The sequence below is a fragment of the Hyalella azteca genome, unplaced genomic scaffold (genome assembly GCF_000764305.2).
Source record: "Hyalella azteca isolate HAZT.00-mixed unplaced genomic scaffold, Hazt_2.0.2 contig5048, whole genome shotgun sequence".
NCBI lineage: Eukaryota > Metazoa > Arthropoda > Malacostraca > Amphipoda > Hyalellidae > Hyalella > Hyalella azteca.
The window spans coordinates 18,411-44,438 of NW_025935252.1; the positions used below are offsets into that span (position 1 = coordinate 18,411).

The 26,028-nt window shown below is 39.2% G+C and overlaps 1 protein-coding gene across 1 annotated transcript; it reads left to right on the forward strand.

Moving 5' to 3' along the window:
• The first annotated feature begins 13,593 nt into the window (after positions 1–13,593).
• LOC125177805 (dentin sialophosphoprotein-like) lies at positions 13,594–25,640 on the forward strand. Its single transcript, XM_047880240.1, has 7 exons — positions 13,594–13,644; positions 19,104–19,181; positions 20,025–21,416; positions 22,701–22,730; positions 22,951–23,053; positions 24,134–25,438; positions 25,626–25,640. The coding sequence occupies exons 3-7, from the start codon at positions 20,053–20,055 to the stop codon at positions 25,638–25,640; spliced, it is 2,817 nt and encodes a 938-aa protein (XP_047736196.1). The 5' UTR covers positions 13,594–13,644; positions 19,104–19,181; positions 20,025–20,052.
• The last annotated feature ends 388 nt before the right edge of the window (positions 25,641–26,028 follow it).

The window sequence follows — 26,028 nt, forward strand, 5'->3', positions numbered from 1 at the left end:
GCGAGGCAGGGGGCTGTTGGCAGGGGCAGGCTGGGTATGGGGTGAGATGAAGAGAGACTAGGATCAATAGAGCGAAAAGCGCATGAGCAAACCAGTCACTTCACGCTCCGTGGAATCTTTCATCTTTTAGATACGGTTTGTACATGCCCATCGTAACGTCTCAGCTGAACTGTGACGTTTGATGAATTTGTCTCCGATTTCTAACTCCAGGAAACCCCTGGAGTTCGGCAACATTGATAGCAATACTTTTCTATCAAAGCAACGCCGGAGGTAATTCTGCAAACCTCGTCGCCGAAAATCAAACTTAATTGGTAATTAATAGGTACTTATTACAAACAAGGCGCAGATCTATCGCCCAACCGCCGAACAGTCTGAATGAAGCTGTCTTTTTTTTTACTTTTTTTTTAAGTAACGTCCATTACACGGGTTTTGTAAGACTTTCTTGTGGTTGTGGTCGTTAAATTATAAAGCTCTAAGATTAAACATATAAGATTATAAGATTGATTTTCCAAGACCCATGTAAATCGTAAGTTCGACGGTAATCGTTCAACGCCGTAACATCATCTGAAGCATCTCAATGCAACTGTCGACCAGTCAGAGAAATAAGCGAGACTCGTTCCAAATAGCGATACACTTTTGCCTTTTGTGGGTCACCCTGACTCAGTTTGCCTCTGGCAAAAGAGGGCATTAGTGCAACTTGCAGAAGTGTCACTGTATAACCCATTCTTTTTTTTAGTGTATCATCCATGAACGATTCCTTGGCCCACAGAAAAACATTTTTACAATATTGGCTCAAGTAGATAATGAAGCCCATTTCGAACAATTGTGGATATAATAACTCTCACATTTGGGCATCAATTACCTCGTGAAAGATTTATACATGATGAATTTGACCAAACAAACTACTTAAGAAATTGACCATTGCCTGTATTTCTTGCGTAATATCGATCTCATTAATTAAGTGCGGTTTGTTAAAGAAAAGACTAACGCTTAAAAAGCGTAAATTCACACAAGTGTTTTCAGATTGTTTTCCCCTTTGAATCAATGATCACGTTTGTCACACGTCTCTCTGCTCTCTCTCTCTAACTTGATTGACGTCACGCGCACTCTTTGTGACGTCACCAAGCGTCAAATCCCATGACAACATTCAGCAAGAGTTTCACTCTCAGAAACTTTGAAAAAGTCAAACGCTTGATATACTATTGGTCTAAGTTCGTGACTGACATTTGCCGATGGTTTTTAGATTCAAGTGTGCGAAGCTGGTAATTTTTGAATGCAGATACTAAATATGAAATTGATTAAATATTAAATTAAGTAATTAATTTAATATTTAATTAAATTCAAATTAAATTTAATTAAATATTAAATTCAGACGCAATTTGCCAGAACAATGAATAAATTGAAAATGATCGAAATAATGCTATCTTACTACCAAACTACTGTAATTTTTTTCAGATTGTGCGTCGCAGCTGGAAGCCGAAACAAATAAGTGTCCGCTATTGACCATTCAATAAACTCCAAATTATATCGACCGATATATTATAAAAATCGACCGATAAAACATGGATAAAGAAATTATCGACCGATAAAACGTGGATAAAGAAATTAAGCCTTTTTTCATGCAAGAATTACTCAACGCAATACATTTCAAGGAATACATATGACCCTTTCATGATTTGTAAAATTATATTAAACACCACACTAATAGTCTATTACCGCACAAATTTTACTTAATGAGCAAAAAGTGATAATCTATAGGTTCCGTGCTTGAACGCAATTTGCCAGAACAATGAATAAATTGAAAATGATCGAAATAATGTTATCCTACTACCAAACTACTGTGATTTTTTTCAGATTGTGCGCCGCAGCTGGAAGCCGAAACAAATAAGTGTCCGCTATTGACCATTCAATAAACTCCAAATTATATCGACCGATATATTATAAAAATCGACCGATAAAACATGGATAAAGAAATTATCGACCGATAAAACGTGGATAAAGAAATTAAGCCTTTTTTCATGCAAGAATTACTCAACGCAATACATTTCAAGGAATCCTTATGACCCTTTCATGATTTGTAAAATTATATTAAACACCACACTAATAGTCTATTACCGCATAAATTTTACTTAATGAGCAAGTAATGATAATCTATAGGTTCCGTGCTTGGGCTCGATAGCTGACAACCACAGAATCGAATTTAAAATTGGGTCATTAGTTTTACAAAATAATTGTTCTTTAACTACTCACATTGAAAATTTTCTCTCATCTATAAGAACTTTTTCGTAAGCGAACAATGTCGCTTGATCGTATATAATAAGTAGAATTAATGGATATTAATGACTATGAAGATGGTTGCTTATTGATCATTGAATTCGCCTCTATAGTAATTTCAATGATCACTTAATGTGAGTGTTGATCTGGGAAATTGTAATGTTCTTTAATCACCATCACCATTTTTATGGTCGTATGGTCGTAATGGCACTCGTTTGCTTGAATCGCGAATTAAAAAGAAATTTAAAAGCAAAGAAAATTCCACAGAGGTTCATAGTCTCTCTAAAGAAAACGTTTCAGAGTCCAGCTCCATTGTCAGTTCGAAGATTCTAAAATGCAGATAAAATCACAAGTAGTACAATTACAGGAATTTTAATTATTGTATTAACTTGCATTTATCTGCATTTTAGATGGAGCTGGACGATGGAGCTGGACGCTGAAACGTTTTATTTAGAGAGGAATTATACTTGCTGTTGAGGATTTCATTTACTGGCTGTTGAGGATTAGATTTTACTACTTGCTAATCAAATAACTGTTGAGGAATTTTATTTGCTTTTAAATTTTGTATTATTGTAGTTTCAATGAAAACGCAAATGAAAGCAACGAAACAGTGTCGATGTTGGATAATGCGCTGACTAATGCTTCTTGCTTATATCTCGAATCAAAAGCTCGTCACAAGGTTTCAGCAGGACGTTCATTTTCAAGCTGTAATTATATTGTATAATATTGTACCTGTTATCAAGCTGTATTTACTATACAGCTAATGTGAAAATCCGAAGATCACTTTTTGATGACGGAGATTAAACAAAACGAACATAAACTGCTTTGCAGGAGAATTTCTCACGAAATATGATCGAAAATATACAGTGTACTTGGATCTTATAAGTAAGCATAACAGCGTTTATGATAAATGACAATTTTACGGCCGGACTCGCGTCCGGTCTCCCCAAATTTAGTGAACAAGGCATATCTCTCAAAGTACTAAACGTACGTAGTTCGTTGAAACTTGGTACACGTATTCATTATGACCGATGATGTTTAGCTCTCGAAATTTTTTGAATTTCGCCTTCATTCGTGAGCTATATTATCAACTTATATGACGATACGTGCCGTATCGCCATTACGTTCACTGACCTTTTATAAACTAAGTGGTCTGCTGTCCACGCCAAGAGGTCCAAAATTACACACGCTCTTAGATCCAACGGTCATCCTTGCGGTTGTCTTGTGGCTTTACGTCCACACAGCGTGGATATCCTGTGTAGAAGATGAAGAAGAAGCGTACTGAGCGTTGCATGAAGCCAGTAAAATACAAGCTTGCATCTATGTAGTGCGTTGTTCATCACGATTGACGTGACTGTTACTGTTTCTTGTAGCTACTAAATTATACTGTTTCTTGTTGTAAATTATTATCTATATCCAATTGGAAAGCGTGGGAAACTCGCACGATTTACGCAGTCTAACTCCCAGTTGCCGCGTGTACCTTTATGCATGCAAAGTTTTGCAATTGTGGGAAGTATCTGTTGATCAGTTAAAAGTCACATGAAACTCAATGAACATCTTCGTTTTCATTTGAACGAAGAAAACGATAATTCCGGACAAGGCTGTTTGCTGTCCGCAGCGCATGGTGAAGTATGCCGAAACTTATGTCAAGCGCAATATAATATGAAAATGTATAAAATTTTAACTGGCCAATTTGAGAATTAATGTTTCATATATTGTACAATGTATACTATAAAATTTTTCTTGCAGTGTCCTTTACTAACTAACTTTAGCTTGATCCAAAAATACCCATTACTTTCAAGTTTTTGCGATGAGTTCCCGCAAAAAAATGTAAACAACATTTTTTGATTGCGTAGTTTCGGTCACATTAGAGCGGTCAGACTGCTTTATTACATGTTCAGTTGACACTTGCTGTACAATCAGACTGTGTTTAGGGTAAAATTAGTTATTTGGGGTAACATGTGCAATCGCTCATGCAACCTTGTATATAAGTTTGTGGCTTGTAAATAGTTCGTCATTACTCAGCGTAAAATCCGTAAATGGCTTTTCATTAAAAATTACCCGGCGACGCATCTTAAAAATGGTCGGCAACGCTTTGGGCTTAAAAACCCATATATTGGCGATGCTGTTTCCATCTTCTGCGCCCTGGGGATGGATCAGGATGCAGTAAAGCTTGTCCGGAAATTGGTTGCGATGAGTATTGAGTTCCCATCAAAAAAATGTAAACAAAATGTAGTTGCGGTCTTATTAGAGCGGTCAGACTGCATCATCGCATGTTCAGTTGACACTTCACTATATCTCGAGGAGTTCTAAGTTTAAGAATAAAGGCTAAAACTNACAATATCTTGATCATCAGGAAAATTCTTGAGTGCGTCTACCTCCTGTCTCTTATACACATCTAGATGTGTATAAGAGACAGCAACAAACGCATGGAACTAAAACAAAGCTTAATATAAAGGAAAAGCTGGAGAGGTGACGGAATTACCTACGATGTCGGAATATACCGCGTTTACCCTAGGCCTAGCCTACCTATTTAATTATTTTATTCTAAAATGATTAGGTATCAAATCAAGATATATCTAGCACTCGTAGGATTGGAATTTTCCCACTTGTTTTTGAAATCTCGCAGCTCCAGCATGAAATTTTTTTAATGCATTTGGAAACTTGCCCAATTGTGCACTTTTGTTAAAAATTAGATAGGGACAGTAAACACTAAACAGACCATATTCTGACACTGTAAGGATGTAGCAAGAAATAAATAGCTATAAATAGATCACTGTATGCACAACTCAAGTTTTGATTGGTTTATGTCACTCTCTAAACACCACACTAGCCTATGTGCCACAGTGCCAGCAATGATGAAACATCACAAACTGTTGCCATATTTATTTTCAAGCCTTTAGAATTCAAATCTACACAATCGCTGAATTATGACACTGTGTGTGAATAAATGCGGCATATTGTGACTTGAGAGACTAATTCCAACCATGGTGGTTTTTGAGGAAATCCTTAGGCATTTAGCCCCAGCACTCCAGCAGGGACACTGTGATGCTCCAAAGCAAAAAAAAAACTAGATCTAGTTTTTTTTGCTTTTTGCTAGGTTTCTAGGTTTTTCATTAACAAACTGATCTTAATCTAATTTTTTTCAGAATGGTGCACTGAAAGCAGAAATCAGTCAATAATTATTGCCAAGAAAGGGAGAACTGCTATGAGACTTACGTGATGGAGCTATTTACAGGAGATATGAAAGTAGATCACTGGATGTAAGCCATGGTCAGGAAGATGTGCCAGGTGCGCAGGAATTTATTTTGTCATTTTAACGACCTGCGCGGTGCGCCGTGCTATGCTGGTAAAAAAATGCGCCATGCGCCGTACTTTAGAAAGCTAAAATAGTTTAAATATGGACGCGCGGCATCGCAGCTCTAATTAAATAAAGATCATTACTTGTAGTATAATAAACATGACGTCTCCCTATTAAAAAGTTATATTTTGTTGGTCATCAAAGATCAAAGTTTATATCAACTACGCAAGTCGAACTGACAATAATAAAATGTAAGACATGTCCGGGTTACTTCTGACTTCCGATTGTCGGATACGGAACGTACGGTAATCGTAAACTGCGGCAATTATACATACGAAATGTAAACAGACGGTGTTCAGTGCTGCCATATGACTTTGGAGAAAATTTCTTCTAAAATAAAGTTCTAGATTTCTCATTCACCAAATTTCCGTATAAAAAAAAATCATATATTATTGAAAGATAATTAAAGGCACACTGTACTGAGTGAAGCGGCTATAGTGAAGCGGCTGGCAGGACAGAGTACCAGCACCAGGCAAACTGCAGCAGTGAAGAGTGGGAACGGGGAGCTGCTGAAGAGCAAAGAGGCCAGAATGGCAAGATGGAAGGAACATTTTCAGGAAGTTCTCAACAGAGAAGCACCAGAGGAACCACCAGAGGAAGTGGGAGAGGAAGGACAGGAGCTCGATATCTCAGTTGAGGCACCAGAGGTGGCGGAAATAAGGGCCGCACTGAAGACCCTCAGGAATGGAGGTACCCCTGGGGCAGACCAAATTTCAGCCGAAATGCTTAAAGCAGATATCGAACGGACCAGCTTAGAGTTGAAGCGGATATTTGACTTGATTTGGGACCAAGAGACGGTGCCGACACAGTGGACCAGGGGACTCATTTGCAAAATCCCAAAACGAGGGAACCTTCAGGACTGTGGTAACTGGAGGGGAGTTACATTGTTGCCTCTGGCCAGCAAAGTGCTCAGCAAGATCCTCACCAACAGGATACAAGGTGGAGTGGATACATTGCTCAGGAAGGAACAAGCAGGCTTCAGGAGGGGAAGAGGAACTGTCGACCAGATATTCATTCTCAGAAACATCCTAGAGCAACATCTTAAAAATGGTCGGCAACGCTTTGGGCTTAAAAACCCATATATTGGCGATGCTGTTTCCATCTTCTGCGCCCTGGGGATGGATCAGGATGCAGTAAAGCTTGTCCGGAAATTGGTTGCGATGAGTATTGAGTTCCCATCAAAAAAATGTAAACAAAATGTAGTTGCGGTCTTATTAGAGCGGTCAGACTGCATCATCGCATGTTCAGTTGACACTTCACTATATCTCGAGGAGTTCTAAGTTTAAGAATAAAGGCTAAAACTAAAAAAGTTGCATAAAACATTTTACTGAATAGAAGTCCTAGATATACAAAACAGTTTTTCTAGGACTTCTATTCAGTAAAATGTTTTATGCAACTTTTTTAGTTTTAGCCTTTATTCTTAAACAGTTGACACTTGCTGTACAATCGGACTGTTTTTATGGTAAAATTAGTTAGTTGGGGATTGGGGTAACACGTGCATGCAACCTTGTAAATAAGTTTGTGGCTTGCAAATAGTTTTTCATTACTCAGCATAAATGGCTTTTCATTTAAAATTACCCGGTGACGCATCTTGAAAATGGTCGGCGACGCTTTGGGCTTAAAAAACCATATATTGGCGACGCTGCTTCCACCTTCTGCAACCTGGGACATCGTAAGGATGTAGCTAGAAATAAATAGCTATAAATAGATCACTGTATGCGCAACTCAAGTTCTGATTGGTTTATGTCACTCTCTAAACACAACACTATGTGCCACAGTGCCAGCAATGATGAAACATCACAAACTGTTGCCATATTTATTTTAAAGCCTTTAGAATTCAAATCTACACAATCACTGAATTATGACACTGTGTGTGAATAAATACGGCATATTGTGACTTGAGAGACTAATTCCAACCATGGTGGTTTTTAAGGAAATCCTTGGGCATTTAGCCCCAGCACTCCAGCAGGGACAGTGTGACGCTCCTAAGCAGGAAAAAAAAACTAGATCTAGTTTTTTTGCTTTTCGCTAGGTTTCTAGGTTTTTCATTAACAAACTGATCTTAATCTAATTTTTTCCAGAATGGTGCACTGAAAGCAGAAATCGGTCAATAATTATTGCCAAGAAAGGGAGAACTGCTATGAGACTTGAGCGATGGAGCTATTTACAGGAGATATGAAAGTAGATCACTGGATGTAAGACATGCTGATAAAGCTGTCATTTAATTTATGAGGAGGAATGATAATTGTAATATGTTAAATGCCTGTTCATTGTTCAAAAATATTAGAAATATGTTAAATTGTAACTAATTTTCATCTCTATATATTCATACTGCTCATTCATATATGAACAACAAGGAATTAATACAATTAATTACATTTTAGGAGAAATCTAGGTTTTTTTCATTCAATTCTAGGTTTTTTTTTAAGTATAATCTAGGTTTTTAATCCAAACATCGAACTTCATATTGTTCTGGCAAACAGTTTCAAATCAGTTCTTTCTCTAGATATAAAGATATGCTCCCTGTTCATATGTGATTGTCCCTGGTTTATCATTTTTGTTGTGCATGATGTGCATCTGCGTACGTCGGGATGACGTCACGCATTCTTTATTCCAGGGTCGCTGAGCATAGGGGCAGGAGTTGTAGGACTGGACAATTACTGTCACGCCCCCCTCATTTGGCTGTGCGCACTTACGCCGAGCAGTGTGATGTGCCTGTTTCTGACAGTGACTTCAGGGTGGTAGCTTCCACCTCCTGTACTTTAGATTTGCATATTTTAGAATCATTATACATTTGAAAACTTAGGCCCATTTTAAATTCAGCTCTTAGCTCCTATCCCCATGAAATTGTTAATAGATAGGTTTTTTGTGCCCTATTACTTGTAAATTTAGGTTTTAATTGTGTTCTGTGCTTTCAATTGTATTACTGTACCTAACTTGTGACTTTCTATGTAAATTCTAGATTCTACAAACTGATGATGGAGCTGGACTCTGAAATGTTTTCTATAAAGATATGAATTTTTGTGGACTATTCTTTGCTTTTAAATTTTTAGTAATGAATGAATTGATGAAAAAGTACATATTTATATATTGGATGAGGGCAAAGTATATCAGTTTGGATCAATATATAAAAAATATGTGATCCACAAATGGAGAGTTCTGCCCTATTGTTAGTGTATGAGGTACCTATATTTATTCAAAATTAAAGTATTTGGAAGTTATTAAATCTAGTTCATGTATAAAATGCCAGTCTAGTATCTTTTGACATTAAAGTTGCCAACAGTTTACAGTTGGAGGAGTAGATCTGTGAATACGTCATTACATTGCGCCAACTGTGCACAGCAATGGCTTAAAAAAAGTGAAAATGCGCAGGAAAATTCACCGAAAACATACATCATCCTGAGTGTGGGATGTAAACAATTCCTAACTTCTATACTCTATATAGTACAAAGGTTTATATTGATAAATAAGAGTGAGCCTCATCTGGGTAGGAATAATGTACTTATGCTTGGAGAAGGAACTAATTTCAAAAATATTGACAAGCAACTTGTGGAAGTCGACATTTGGAACTTATTTCAATACAGTCTTCCACAATCCGGCCATTTTTCCAGACCATTTGTCAAAGAAAGCTCAAGTACAAAAAATAGTTTTGGGAAAAACTATTTCCATTTCCAAAAGAAATAGTTTCCAAGACAAGAAATAGTACATCCACCACAGGAACAGTTTGAGGTTACTGCTAGTACAATAATTTATTAATATGAGTAAGCACAACTTTCAATAGTAACTCTGACTCATACAGATGAATATTTTATGAATAGATTCAAACTTAAAATTCATGTTTAGCATTGCTGAGGAAGCCATAGTTATCTTGATAGGTAATCTTGAGTAATCTCTTCATTGTTATGAAAGGTAATCTCTTCATAAATATGATAGGTAGTCTCTTCATAAATATGGTACCATAGGTAATTTCTTCATGAATATGATAGGTAATCTCTTCATCAATATGATAGGTAATCTCTTCATAAAATATGATAGGTAATCTCTTCATCAATATAATCTCTTCATCATAATAACCCGGCATTTTAATGAAAATTCACTTGTAGATTATTGCTGATATCTATTTTAATATTATTTTGTGTATTTTAGTATTATTGTATGGACTGTGCTTTTGCTGATGCTACCCATAACTGTTCACATGCGTATTACATAAGTTGTAATACACATATTCTCAGACCCAGTGAAAATTTACAGACAAGGCAGCTTCTGATTTGGATTACCAGAAGCTGGGGCGACTCTTAAATATTGTTAGGTGTAGCATGAGCAGTTGACTCCACAATATGCATATAGGTATTATTCATTAAAAATTACAATTTCATTTTTATGATTTTTTGAAAGCTATGGGCAGATAAACGAAGTTGGTGTATCGTTATGTGCGGGTCTAGTCTCGCTGAGCTTGTATCCATGATAATAAAAACTTTATGGGCCTTTAACGAGACATGGCCTCATGTTGCCCCAAGTTCGGTTGATGAGCTGTTATGATGTGTCATTATTTTACTATACCGTATAAGAAGCTGCACTGTTATTTTTAATGAAATTGCATGTAATAATGAAGTTATTTAATGTATTGCTGTATACACTGAGGTCCCCAGAATAATGAGGAAAATGGCTGCTGATAATTTGTAGATGCCTGCTCAAAACAAATGCACTATGAGACGCCTGGGAATCTGTTCCTAGTCTTCCCATATCTCATGCATTAAATTAAAGCATGTTAACACCAATCGTCCGTAATTTCAGATACAAGAGGAATGTTCCCTGCTAATGTTTTTTCAACGACTTGAAGAGCTATTCTCATAATTATATGTGTTCTGTAATTTGTCTTTTCTAGTAATTACAATATATCCTTTTTTGAATGTGCTGTTATTGCGTATGAAATACTCTATTATTTTGATCATTGGTTTGTGATTATACCTGGTGATGCATTAGGTTGCATTCATCGATCGTAATCTGATTCGATCGTAATCAGGGTTCGATCGTAATCTGAATGAGAATTTTTATTGAATGAAGTATTTCGAAATTATTTGCGTTGAAATCCATTCATTTACATTGAATGATGTTTGTGTCCCTAAAGCACCAACTTACTGTCTTCTTAATTGATCTTATTCATTCTTCCCGGCGCTTCTTTTCTTATTTAGTTTCTCATTGCTTCTGGCCTCGATCCTTTTATAGCAGCTCTTCTTCTTTTTCGTGGACTGCGTGGTGCCCTCGTCTCATGCTGGCCATTATAGGTGTCAGCGGCCCGTAGATTTATGCCGCTGCTGCGATGTTTCCCTCTCAGTGTGTCATTGACGGTCGTTGGGGCAGGTGCGCAGGTGTCGCGTCCTCTATCAGTGCTTGCGCAGCACGCCTCTTTATTGACGGAGCTTTGAAGAGCTCCATGCAAGTCGCTAGACAGGGTTCCTTAACTACACCGTCTTCAATGCTATCGCTCTAATATTTGTTTATAATACAGTTAACTTATGCTTCAGGTATCGGTTCTTTTGGTAAATGATGTTTACCCCAATCATGAAGCTCGATTTGGTTGTGAAATTTCCCTGCCTCCTTTTGTTGCGTTACACCCTTGAAAGGAATTGGTTATAATCCTACCAGTGGCTCGTGCTAATATCTAAAGGACCTGATTGTTCTTTCATTGAGGATGTCGTTGTCGTGTTTTGTGTTCAGTGTAAGTGAATTTATGCAGAGATATGTGGCTAAAATGTTTGTTTTCTCAATGGACTCGTGTGATGAACTTTACCGGAGAGCATCGCGGGATTCATTGTTGTCCCAACTTGTTTTCTTTGCGACGTTGTACAATCGCAGTGGCAATCGCTGAGAAGACAATCGCGGAGACAAAAAAAGCGGAGACGACAATCGCGGAGACGACAATCGCTGAGACGACAATCGCGGAGACGACAATCGCGGAGAGGACAATCATGGAGACAACAATCGCGGAGACGACAATCGCGGAGACGACAATCGTGGAGACAATTGCGAAGACGACAATTGNATCCTAATCTATTGTTAGTTTTTTTATTTATTGTTACTGACATCTCATTCTTCTTCCCTGCAGATATTAATAAATATTTATAGTGGATTATAGAATTTGAAGATACAAATGACATTACGAACCTCATCTACCATCGCCTGGTGAGTACCCTAATCATCGTAAGTAAATCGTAAGTTCAAGGAAAAAAGCTCACGAAATTACCTCTAAAATCGTGTTAAAGATTGTTTTATGACCAAATTTAATATATTTTCCCCTATTTTTTGGGGAAAATACAATTATCGATAAAATTCAACTCGATTTTACGGTAATTTTGAGACTGAGATCTTTCCACGGCAAGTTGATTGTGATTATTTTTGTTCAAATAATACGACTGGACTCATGCTTTTCACTGAGGCAACGTGCTGCAACATACGATAAGATTTATGTATCCATTCCCTACTTCTCTTCAGTTAATTTCCATCCCTGTGACCGTGCATTTTTTGTAAAATTAATGCTTAGTCATCGATATATTTGATGACGCTGAGTGGCCAGCGTCAGGGTGGATTCCTGCATGCCTCAGCTTTACTAACCTTGTTTATTAATGCCTGCTGCCTTATGCTTCTATATTTTCTTCTTGATAATCCGTGCCGCATAGCTACCGACTGAACGTCAGCTATTTCTGGCCACTGGTAATGCGGTCCTTGTCTTGATCCTGAATAATCCTGAATAATTAGTATTGTTTTGATCCTGAATAATCCTGAATAATAAGTGTTGAGGGATTCTCAGCGTATACCCACATTGATTTTGTCGGACTTCGTACGATAAATAAACGTTTTATTATGTCGATGAACAGTTGATAACGGCAAAAGCTTGCGACAAGAGAAACCAGATAGCCGACACACAGCCCCAATAATTTATAATCAACAACATAAAACCACTACATACATAAAACCATACATACAATACATTAAATACTATTAACAAACACACACAACAATCAAATTTATATCATAACAATATACACATATATACTAAATACGTGCCCGCGCACATATCTCTCAACACCCGTCACTCCTATCTATGTACTTACTTCCATCCAAAATCTCAACAAACAAAATAACACGTCTAACAAACACCGGCCGTTTATTCTCAAAACTCATTTATAATACTTTCGTTTATCACCAAACTCGCACAACAATACATTACATAACTTGACTTATTATAACATAATGTATAATGACGTTACATATCATAACACAACACAACATAATCCGACATAACCTTACATGACCAATCTTTACCTATCGTCCTTTAACCTAACTTTACCTAACATAACCTAACCCAATCTAACATACAATAACATATTCCAACCTAATTTAGCTTACTCTTACATACTACAGTTGATCACGGCAAAAGCTTGCGACTAGAGAAACAAGAGTGAGAATGTGATGAGTGAGTATATAAAGTCTAGAATATTGACGATATTATGACAATTAATAGTGACTGTGTGCATGAGTAATGAATAAATAGAATCGCTGGTCTTTTGTATTAGGTTGTGGAGTATATGTGTATGTGTTTACAGTTTTGTAATTTATAATGTGCATATTGTGGTAGTGCTTTTGTGGTTTGCGTTTAGTTGTCCTGAATTTTCGTATCATAGGCGCTAGATGTTCATGCCTGCCTCAGCAAAGTACCCTCACCGGAACACTTGTGTTCTGCACACCAAATATTCCAGTACTTATTAGCTGCATTTTTTATGGATCTGATTAGATGATAAATTTTTAGTCGTGCTCACCCTTGTATTATTTAGCAACTTTCTTATAATTTTTTCTTTAAGGCTGGTGCTAATCCTAATCTATTTTTATTTTTTTTATTTATTGTTACTGACATCTCATTTTTCTCCCCTACAGATATTAATAAATATTTATAGTGGATTATAGAATTTGAAGATACAAATGACATTACGAACCTCATCTACCATCGCCTGGTGAGTACCCTAATCATCGTAAGTAAATCGTAAGTTCAAGGAAAAGTGAGAATGTGATGAGTGAGTATATAAAGTCTAGAATATTGACGATATTATGACAATTAATAGTGACTGTGTGCATGAGTAATGAATAAATAGATATTTGAGGAAACGAAAAGGAAGGTTTTTGAGATGATGATCAGGAAAGGCGGAAAAAGTATAATGTGGGAAGAAGTCTTCCAGAAGCAGTGTGAAGAAAACGTGTGAACTTTAAAATATATTATAGAGAGCAAAATGAAAAAGAGTTTTTTGAACTGAGAAGGAGCATACGGCAGAGAAATTTATACATGATGACCGCAGAACTGTAGCAGTTGGCTGTAGCGGTGGCTGTTGCTCGCAGGATTAACGCAACCGAGCAGCTGACCTTAAATTGCGTCCCGACATTTGCCCTCCATGAACGATGTCTTGCAAGGGCTGCTGATGGTTCTCATACGATGAAATGCGGGGAGGGGGGGATAAAATGCGGGGATAAAATGCGTCAGGAGACGTTGTTTGGGGGGGACTGGGGGTGGACTGAGTCTTCTAAGACATGTGGACTTGATATTGTTATTTGTTATGTACTGAGAAGGATGAGGGATGTGGACATTCTATTGAGGTATTTAGACTGAGTTTGGTCTGGGATGCGAACTGAGTCTAGTCGCAGGGGTGCATGTGAACTCAATATCAGTTATAATCACGATAGTATAATATAATGGTTATGAACGGACGGATTCGTGCCTTCAATTTGTATTTAGTCTTACGAGAGACCTGAACTGAATATCGTGAGGAATGTGTATTGCTTTTCTGGTATTTTCCAGCTATTCGGTCAACGCTTCTGTGTTGCATTCATAATCAGAGCTGATAACTATAATCCAACGGAAGAAAAATGTAAGAATTGAGTCGATAGCTCGTTTCGGTTCTTCAGATTTTTTTGTTTTGTTTCATTTTTCGTTGCTGAAATTTCCCGGAGCGTTGTACAGCCGTCTCAGAAGACCCGGAAATATGGCTCAAAAAAACTCCCTCTAGCACTGTGGGATTTGCTACTGATTAAATTCAACTCTTATGACCTATGTGTAATTATTTGTGAGATGGCTAACTTGATATCAAAGTTGTTCTGGATCATTGCCCGCGAGTTCATAGAACGTTATACCTGCGCACAAAAACTTGACGGCTCGTAAGCGAGTTGATGCTCCATGACCGACGATTCGTATTAGGCCAGTTATGTCGTGCTCGGGATTCTTTCTGCACTCATGCACCAGCTGTTCGCCCTTCTTAATTAAACGTGACCGCAAAAGCCGAACGATTCTATCACGAATAGTTATGAAATCGTAACTTTTCATTCAATTAACTAACTAACGGCAATAAGCTTTACCTCACCAATCACAGACGAGAAATCGGCCGCTACGTATATAAACTTGAGCTATTTGATAGTATGACCCCCTATTTCTGCATATTGTTGTTGAGTCTGCGATTTGCAAGATTATTCTAGCTTTGTGGGTGAGAGCTGGGCGACAGATAATGCATTCTTTCGTGAAACGTTTCTCTGGAGTGTACATGCTATGAGATGCGAAGATAAGGGTCATGTTGTTGGAATATTTTTTGGCGGCAAGTTGCGATAAGAATTTTCTGCTCACTTTGAATATAATTTCTCAAAATTCTTTTCCGCGTTCCTGCGCGCTTGGATGAGTTAGCTGCTATGTGTTTTGTGCGCATTAAAGTGTATGTTTCCATCATCATTTATCTAACGTAGTTTTGGGTTGAAGTAGGTAGCTTTTTGCTGTGAACTAACTCAGCTAATGGATGAGCACCAGCGTGATTATGCACTAAAGTCCACCTGCCAGTTTATGTTCCATATTAACTGTTGTCTGTTCATTTCTTATCTAATCAAAATAGTCTGCTAGCTCCCCGACCTCCACTTAGCAGTTCGCACGACCTTTCCTTCGCGTTCAGGTATTCAGTTTCCCTGTGCTGCGGCTGGACTCAGCAGATCGATCAGCTGATGTAAGCAGTTGCCAGCTACTGCCAGTTGCTCTTTGTTGGATTCTTTCCCTATTTACTTTTTGGAGATCTTCGCTGGAATATCGACGGCTAGTTTGCGGCAAATAGTTCGTCATCCACTCTCCTGTTAGAATTGGGTTCTAATGATCCTTAAATTCTAAACGTCTATAAAATTTCCACGCTATATCTCAATTCTTCATGTTTTGGTCAACAATATGTGTATTCCTGTTTGGTATAATATATGACTTCATGCATAACGACCTTTTGTTGAAAAAACTAGAAAATTAAAATCAATTAATTCTCTGGTCCTTAATCGCGCGTGTATAAACAAACTTATTCTATCAGCTAGTACTAATATCGGTCTTAAGATGCGCATTTCTCATCTAAAATATGGGTAAAAGTACCATCATTGTCCCGGGAGGCGAAGTCGTTCCTGATTAAGTAACGAAACAATTTTCAACAACGGTAAGAACATCTTAGCCGCGTGGAAAAATTTATCCGAACAAAATTAAAGGTAAACGGTGGGCGAACTTATTAATTAATTACTTCATTCCTTCGCTCTGGGGGTGGGTGTGCGATCCAACCATAATTATCACCTCCAGGAGGACTAAACAGCCCGGTTAATTTAAATAATTAATATAAATATCCGGATCTATAATTATTCCTCGTATTCTTATTGTGAGGAACTGTAGTGTTACTATGTTCATTCAATCACCATTTTTGATCGCTTGCGCCTGTGAATCGGATTCAATTCACGTGTCATGGTCTCTATATGATGATAGTGCGTTCATTTTTGGTGCTCCGACACACGTGGTATACAAGCATCTTACTTCCCATGTTTGGAAAGTGGGCACAAAATACCCCGAGTTGAACAATCCTACGTACAATATATTGGTCAAGGAGTGAAGTAAATCCTATGCGGTAAATACATCTAGCGGTGTTCGAAGTCCTCTGTAAAAGCGTGGAATTTTGTTCAAAGCTATTGATTCTCTCAAAGGGGCGCGTTGCATGTCCTCCATAAGCTACAGAAGTATGAACGTTCTCTGTAAAGTTCTTCAGGAGGTGCTTATACGAAGCCGACAGTAAAGCACTTCTTGAGGTGCTAAGAAACCCTCGGTAAAGCACTTCTTGAGGCGCTGGAGGAACCAAATGACCTCAGTGTCGGGGTCATACAGGACGCGTAGGCCTGTAGACCTAAGTTGTGGTGCACGCCTCAGGCCTATTGATTAGCGTTCAGGTGCGACGCCCGCGTGCTGAGGTGTTGTACTGGAGCTTCTCGTGCACGCATGGCTTCTTGAAAAGTGAATAGGCATCATTATTCTGTCCTACTCGCCATCATTATATCAAGTTTAACTTTAGCAAATCGTTATTCTGTCCGAATCGCCATCTTTATATCGAGTTTAACTTTAGCAAATCGTTATTCTGTCCGAATAGCCATCATTATATCAAGTTTAACTTTAGCAAATCGTTATTCTGTCCGAATCGCCATCTNAAACTATCAAATCTCATCACAGCTAGCATTTTTGTGCTTGATTTACCCTGAGTTAACTATAACGAATTAGTTTTTCGAACTCATGAATAATGATCGTCGGTTTAGTTTGAAAGTGTTAGGGAAGTGATGAATTGGCTACTAAGGAAATATTAATATTGAATATTTGGTAGTGAGGATTGGCAACGGATACGTAGTACCGTACTTTAGATAGTGTCAAAATATTAACACACGAAAAATCCGTAATTTTTATTGAAGATTGGATACAAATTATTTTGATGTATTATTCGCGGCAACCGAATTCGAAAAGCGGTAAATAAAATACCATCTATCGGCAGTGGGCCCAAGTCAGTTCCGGGTCTATTATCTAATTATATTTAGTTATCTTGAACAGTTATTTACGTCCAACAGTCGACATAAGATGTTCAGCTATAAGACTTAAAATCCTTTCACGTAGTTTCCATGTTGTTTTCACTATGTAGGATAGAAGCATTGCAAGCAGCGCTGAAGTTTTGTTTCGAGTCTTTGGACGAACCGAGTGCATCGTTACTAACCAGGGCGAATAGTATTAGAAAAACGACATCAATCAAGACGCCGATAACAACACCAGTACGAAAATAAGAGAAAACGCTCACAGTTTCGTTATCGGATGATTGCCGTACGTGTTTCGTGCCGTAGCCACGTTAGCCGCCGCTGCCCATCGATTGTCCAACTAAATTATAATGAGGGTCTTAGCGTATATAAACTGCGCCGTTTGAAGAGTTGGGAGGCTTATCGGAGGCCATTTAAGGCTTTAGTTCGTGATATAAACAATGAATCTTGCCTGGTTTCGTAGTTGCAAATGTTTATCGGTGAGCTTTTTAAATTTAATTTAAAGTTTGCGTAGAAAAGATATGCGTACATTTTGCTATAAACTGGATTTTTCAAGTTTAGACTAAAAGTTGCATTACAAACTGTTGAAGTTGTCGGTAGAATATTTACGCATTCAGGTGATGTTCTGCACACTCTGCGTATTTCATTTTGTGCTACCATTAATTGTTTTAATGGGTTTATAAATGTAAGCATAATATCTAATGCATCAAATTTTGCGATTACCCTAAATCAGATAAATGATTTTGGCGTCATTGAAGATCGAAGTCCATTTTTATTTGCCTTCGTCATATGCGTCATCATTAATGCCGGAATAAGCAAAGATTGTCCCACTGTAATAATCATTGTCAAGTTCTTATATACCCGCTCTGCGTGGCGGTGCTCAGTATGTCGGTAGCCCACATACTGGTTTGTTTTGGGATCCAGTTAGTCGGCCATGTTCGTTTGATCCATTAAATCATCTTGTTAATTGATCCATTTAATCATCTTGTTCATTTAATCGATTAAATCAACGCAAAATGCGTAATATGAAGTGGTAATCGCCTGTAAAACGATAATTATTGGCATATAATTATCATAGTTGTGTAAGCTAAAGGTAGTGTCGGTAAGCGTCCTGGCAGAGTGGAGAGTTTGCTCAACTTTGTCTGTAAACTGGGCAGCGACGGGTCTTAAAGCTGCGCCGCCACGACGCTTAAGTGGCTCCGTCACTACGGGCTGACTGTGTGGGGTTAGGCTGACTACGGGCTGACTGTGTGGGGTTAGGCTGGCTGTGGGCTAACGATTTGGAATTGGGTTGACTGACTAGCTTAAATTTATTGTCTTGAAGTCATTGCTATGACTTTCCAAGATCTGGCAACTAGAGTTGCCGCCAATAGACAAATGACTAAACTACTTTGGGGGCGATGAAGGTTTCATTTTCATCATTCTTTGGTCGTGAGTTGATGTTTTGCTTTGCAATATTTCCTATTTTAATTACCAATCTATTTTGGTTTTTGAGTACCTTGTCCAAGCATGGCTGAATTATTCACGCGCAGACTGAATTATTCACTCGTAGACTATCATCTTATGCAAGTTTTGTTTGCAGACGAGGATGTGGCAGCGGCTAGGAAGCTGTAGCTCCGCCCTCCGTCCTCCTGACGACGAGCTGCTGCACTGACGTCAGGTGAGACTCTTGTGCGCATGCGTCGTCACTGAGAGAAATGAGTGAGTCACGAGCTGCAGCACTGACGTCAGGTGAGACTCTTGTACGCATGCGTCGTCACTGAGAGAAATGAGTGAGTCACGAGCTGCCGCACTGACGTCAGGTGAGACTCTTGTACGCATGCGTCGTCACTGAGAGAAATGAGTGAGTCACGAGCTGCTGCACTGACGTCAGGTGAGACTCTTGTGCGCATGCGTTGTCACTCAGAGAAATGAGTGAGTCATGAGCTGCTGCACTGACGTCAGGTGAGACTCTTGTACCCATGCGTCGTCACTCAGAGAAATGAGTGAGTCATCCTCTCCCGTCTGCTGACGACCGATACAAAATGATTGTAATAGTTAAAAGACGGATCAACTGGTCGGTGGTAGCTTGCAATTCAGGAAATATGAATGTATTGGCAGATGTATACGGTATAGGCGGAGGTATAGGCAGATGTATAGGCAGATGTATACGGTGTTGGCAGATGTATACGGTATAGGAAAATGTCAAATGGGTTTCAAATCAAAACGTTTTGTCATTCATTCAAAAGCCTCTAGTAGCATGCAATGTTCGAGATCAAAATGAAGTTTTCCAAAAAACTTTTAGCCCAATTACTTGCTTGCTTGTAAAAAAGATATGACTCAAATTAGAAGACCTTTTGGTTCAGTCTTAGCGGTGAGTAGAGACTTCTTTGTATTGACGCTAAACTTACACGTTTGATGGCTGCTTAATTCGTTTCTTAATTTATTGGAGAATTTGTGTTGTATACCGCAAAGTAATTTCTACTTTGTTAAACGAATTCTCAATATTTATTTAATTGTGCAGGTGGTGCTCTCGACCTACTGATGTCATCATGAAGCCTTCTGCTGAAGCGAAAAGTCCTTCTAGCCATGGTTCCGCTGTCACAACCCCTTCTACAGCTTCTGTCAATCCTGTCAATCCCTCTTCTGTCACTCCTGTCAAGCCCTCCTCTGGTGCCTCTGTCACTCCCGTCAAGCCCTCCACTGGTGCCTCTGTCTATTTTGACGCATCTTTTTCGGGTGCTTCTGCTGCAGCTCACTGTTCCACCATTGCACCTGTCACTACCTCTGCCGGTGCTTCTGTAATGTCATCTTCCACTAGTTTCTCCCCCACGGACTCCCAATCTCGCGCTCATTTGTCCGGCAGCTCTGCAGTACCTCCACTTCCTTGCCGCCAGATGGACAGTACCGACATTTCTCCTGTCAAGAGCAACGATGCAGAGACCAGCAATGTCGCAGAGACCAGCAACGGCGCAGAAACCAGCAACGGCGCAGAGACTAGCAACTACACAGAGACCAGTAACGGCTCACCATCAGAGGAAGTTTGTACTGCATGTCCTCCAGCAGTTGCAAGCAATCCTAGAGTTCCAGCTGGTGATAGCAACGACCAGTTTGCTACTTCTGCTTCCCCGAACAAGTTATGTGTTGGGGGAGGACGAGCTAGGCAAACCAAAATCCCTTTAGGGAAACGAAGTGGAGGCGATGGAATGGAAAGTAAAATTCAAACTCTACCAAACGTCGCTGGTGCTTTTTCATCAATTGATTCAAATTCGAGGAACTCCCGTGGCGCAGCTTCCACATATAATCACCTCCCTGCTTATCCAACCTCCTTAAATTCTCCTTCAACCTCTCATTCTACGCAAACCAACTTGAATGATTCACAGAACTCTCATAATTCATGTGCGTCAAAGTGTAATAACCATTCAGCGGCATCAAACAATTCTAACTTATCTTCCAAATTGTCGCCTCTTATACGGCAGTCGTCTCGTCCGCGCGCCCCCCGTCGAGCTTCTGCGAGTCCTTGTGCTAAGAACAACTTGACTGTCGTGGCCAAGGAACGTTGTGCACCTGCACAGCCCAATTCTCCCTCGTGCAATGGGGCCCAAAATCATGATGCTTCTGATTTAAACAACTCCAGGAGATCTTCTGTTAAGAACGTGCCTAGAACCCGCCGCTTCGGAAGTGTTCATTCAGAGCCTTATGGGCAGGGACCAGACTTTGGTAACGTTGTTTGCGACTCTAATAATTTCACGCGGTCGTGTAGTACGAAGAGTTCTGACCAGGCGAAGAGCGTCGTAGGGGCAAGAGACTCACCCCCTCCCTTACCTTCCCTCATATTTCATCCCCAGCAACTCTGCGACCCTCAGTCGCCCGAGTTACTTGTTGGCAGCAGTCCGGAGGATCTCGAATTATCCCAGTGAGTTTATGTTTAGAAATACGGTACTATTAAATTTGTCCGGGGTGAGTTTATTTGTTAGAAATACTGTTAAATTTGTCCGGGGTGAGTTAATGTGTTAGAAATTCTATTAAATTTGTCCGGGGTGAGTTTATGTGTTAGAAATTCTATTAAATTTGTCCGGGGTGAGTTTATGTGTTAGAAATACTGTTAAATTTGTCCGGGGTGAGTTTATGTGTTAGAAATACTGTTAAATTTGTCCGGGGTGAGTTTATGTGTTAGAAATTGATGTAAATTTATGTGTGGTGAGTTCATTTGTTAGAAATTGAAGTTGATTTGTATGAGCTGAGTTTATGTTTAGAAATAATAGTTAATTTGTATGAGGCGAGTTTATGAGACTATAAATTCTATTAAATTTGTCCGGGTTGAGTTCATATATAAGAAATAATATTAAATTTGTCCCGGGTGAGTTAATTTGTCAGAAATATAAGTTGATTTTTATGAGCTGAGTTTATGTTTAGAAATAGAAGTTAATTTCTACGGTGTGAGTTCATGTGTTAGAAGTAGAAATTGATATTCGTGAAGTGAGCTCATATGTACAAGTAAATTTGTTTAAATACAAGTAAATTTGTAGGGGGTGAGTTTATGTTTAGAAATACAAGTTAATTTGTATCTTCTGTTGAGTTTTGAAAATGAAATCGAGTTAGAGAACTCCAATTTCCACTCACCTATTTACTCGGTAATATTGGGGTTAAATAATTTTGATAAGTTATCTAACGCAGGATTAGGCCTGCTATTTAGGAATTTTGCAACGTATTAAAGCATCTAACTGTTTTATTGCTGGGATTTAAGTTGAGAGCCATAGATTGCCAAAAATTTACTTACATGTATGATGATTGTTTTGGATTTGTGCGCGTCTAGTTGTTGGTCTCAACACTACTTAGTTTCATCTTGCTGTTTATTTGTGTTCGGAAGGAAAGTTTGCTGAAATGAATTGATTCCTTGTCTAGCTTTAATATATATAATTGAATTTTTTTGGTCCTTCATTAGTTTTTTTCAATTGAGAAAGTTTTTTTTTTAAATCAATTATTTACAGTTGTATCTGCTCGTTGAACCATCTTCATAATCTATTTACTATCATAAAGAACGCCTCATCGAAAACTTGTGATACCGTACGTTTAGTTTTTCTTGAAAAAAGTGTCATTGTGTTCCGAGTCCCAAATGATTTTATTTGTAAATCTAATAATATTAATTTTTAAATCTAATAATATTTTTTGTAAATCTAATAGTATTTTTGTTTATCAGGCGCGATGACGGCAACGTAGGTTCTTCCCAGTTGAACAATCTTCACAATCTATTTACTATCATAAAGAATGTCTCATCTGAAACGAGTAATACATTTAGTTTTCTTTAAAAAAAATGCCCTTGTGTTCCGAGTGCCAAATGATATTTTTTTTGTAAATCTAATAATATTTTTTTTTTGTAAATCAAATAATATTTTTTTTTGTAAATCTAATATTTTATTTGTAAATCTAATTATATTTTTGTTTATCAGGCGCGATGACGACGACGTAGGTTCTTCCCCCAGCAGGAGGTTTAACCTCACGCCCCTCATCGCACGCACGCCCCAAAAATCAACCCAGTCTCCTCACCGGAACGTCTGCTCATCTTTGGCAAACTCCTGTTATTCTGAACCGCAATATCATTCAATGCTAAGTTCCACACAAAACAACCTGCATCATCAGGCTAGAGTTGCAGCACAGGAAAATGCTTATTCGAATGTAACTTCAAATGAATTTATTCCAACAAATAATACTTCTTTCGCTCAAAGCGTGGATTATGTTCGCGGTCCCGACGCCGGTGTAGCGAAAAATATAAACTGTTTCTCGTCCAATTGTGATCTCTCTTCTCAGAATTCTTTTATCTACACTCGCACCAACACTATCCTGCGCAGCCCTTTAACACCAAATGGTAATTCAACTCGAGGGTTCACGTCTACCCTCGCTAGTCTTCCCTTAACGTCTGTCTCTGCCACAGACGGGACAAACTTAGCACCGTACACTGCTAAAGTAAGCAACAACAACTACAATCAAGTTTATTCTGGTGTCAATAACACAAAAATTCGAGATAACTTCTCTGATATTAACTTTGGACCAGAGTTTTGCGAAACAAGCACTGCTAACAACACTGTCGATAACGAAGATTCTTCACGTGAAAATTGCTTGATAAACGGCCATATTTATGACGTACAGAACTGCAGCAATGCGCTTTACCGCGCTGACGAATTTTATTCCATTTCTGGAGGGCGCTTGCCTCCAAATCCCAAATGTTCCAACATTCCAGGCCGTTTCAATGCCCGAGATTCCCTGAATGAAGACAGTTTCTCAAGCGGCGGCCACAGCACCTCAATCTTCATGAATAATTTATGCAACAGTATTAGGAGCACTGATCCCAGTGCCCGCAACTCTCTGATCTCATCAAACCACAACCAAAGAACCTTTCCTACCTACGAAAATGTCGTTAGAAATATCGTCAATAGTACCACTTCCTTTGCCGCCAATGGTATTACTTCTACTTTAAGTAACACGTGTATAGATCTTATCAATAGTCCAGTGTCATACCCCAACAATTTAAATACTCATACCACAAGTACTGCTTGTAATGTTAGTGTAAGTAACGCAATACCTTGTCGGGACAAGCGTCTTCATAACGTCTTCAATGACAACTTGCAAACACAGCAAAAGAACGCCAAAAAGTTTCAAATGCCTACAAGTGGAGCAGCGGTACAGCGTAACCATCACATACGCAACCTACAAATCCACAACGAGCTCTTGTGGCAGAAACAGCAAAATGACGCAACGCAGGCGCAACTTCTCAACTCTCGGAGTTCCCAATCACTAGCGTCAAGATACGCTCGCAAAGATCCACAGTACGAAAACCAATTGAGTTCCTCTCCTTTGTTCAGGCGGTCGAATCAGAACTCTAGTACTACCATTCGCTCTCCAGGTAGCAGTGCAAGTTCTCGGATCTTCCATCCTCTTAGTTACGACATCACGTCTGAGTTGGAGCGCTGCCCAGCTCCGGGCTATGATGCAAACTTAACGGATTCTGCAGCTCATCGACTGCAAGCGTCGTCAAATTTCGGAGGTGGTTTGGAATCGCAAGGAAAACCTCCAAGGTTCATCAACGGCTTAGAAGCAACCGAAAGGACCTCTGATTTTGGCCGAGGGTATAGAGGTCATGAACCGCGATCTAATATTGGATACGTTCGAGGAGCAAATGAAGTCAATGCTGATTTCGATGAAATTCAGGAGACCAGCGTAACGCGAGGCTTATTAGGGGGTGTAACATACCATAACTTTGTCGGATCTGAACAAAATTCTGGCTTGTTGCCTCCTGGTCATTTGGTGAAAAAACGCAAGAAGATTACGAAGTCTGCCTCGCCTTTTGCCGTCTCCAAATCCTTCACATGTGAAGGCAAGACTTCAACCAACGAAGCCCTTAATATGCTTGATAGACGCCCTAGCGCTGATTCCTTCATCCGCCTGCCGCTTGCTCGAAAGTCTCCATCAAAGCTCTACTTGAAATCCAAAAGCCTCAACGATCAACTGGACCTGATGCCGAGTGTCGCAAATGTGTGTTGTAATCCCAATGTTGGTCTTGTGAATGCAAATGATGGTGAAGTGAACATTATGGGCGACGGTTGTGATTTACTGAATTGTGTATCGGATTTATCTGGCGATTTTGAAGGCGTTTCTATTCACACCGATTCCTCAGTCTCCACTGACGCTCCGTTGAATTATGAAGCTGCTTCTTTAAGCGCCAAAGTTGAAAGCTTTCGTAACAAAATTTCTGATGGTTTCCGTAACACCGGCAATACCAGCTCCGCCGTTACTCCCGCTACTGCCGAAGTGGCTTTTAATTTGAAAATCAATACTGACGCGATAAGTACTGGTGCCGTTCCAGCTGATAAAATAGTTGAGACAATTATCACTGGCACTAGTACCGGTACCTCAGCTGGTGCTGGTGCAACATCCCCACAGGTGAGTGTACAGTAGATTTTTGTTTCTTATTGCACTTAGCCTACTCGGTTAATGCAGTAAATTTTTGTTTCTTATTGCACTTAGCCTACTCGGTTAATAACATAGCTTTTTGTGTAATTCATTCGCTACAGAATTTCCGAACCTATTGCTGTGTCATTAGAGCTCATTATTGGCGGAATTTCAACAGGCGGCTAAAGGTTGACTCTTGCGTTCTGAGTTCCTTACATCAACTGTGGGGTCGTGAGACATGGCAGCGAGTAGTGAGACATGGCAGCGAGTAGTGAGACATGGCAGCGAGTAGTGAGACATGGCAGCGAGTAGTGAGACATGGTAGCGAGTAGTGAGACATGGCAGCGAGTAGTGAGGCATGGCAGTGAGTAGTGAGACATGGCAGCGAGTAGTGAGACATGGCAGTGAGTAGTGAGACATGGCAGTGAGTAGTGAGACATGGCAGCGAGTAGATAGACGCGATATGGCAGCCAATAGACGCGATATGGCAGCCAGTAGACGCGGTATGGCAGCCAGTAGACGCGATATGGCAGCCAGTAGACGCGATATGGCACCAAGATACCAAGATAGTCGCTATCGCA

Coding starts and splice junctions, on each gene's coding strand:
- LOC125177805 (XM_047880240.1), top strand. CDS start 20,053: ATGAAGCCTTCTGCTGAAGCGAAAAGTCCTTCTAGCCATGGTTCCGCT. Junction 22,731..22,950: donor GGCAACGTAGGTTCTTCCCA/GTTGAACAATCT, acceptor TTTGTTTATCAG/GCGCGATGACGACGACGTAG. Junction 23,054..24,133: donor CCCAGTCTCCTCACCGGAAC/GTCTGCTCATCT, acceptor TTGCAAACACAG/CAAAAGAACGCCAAAAAGTT.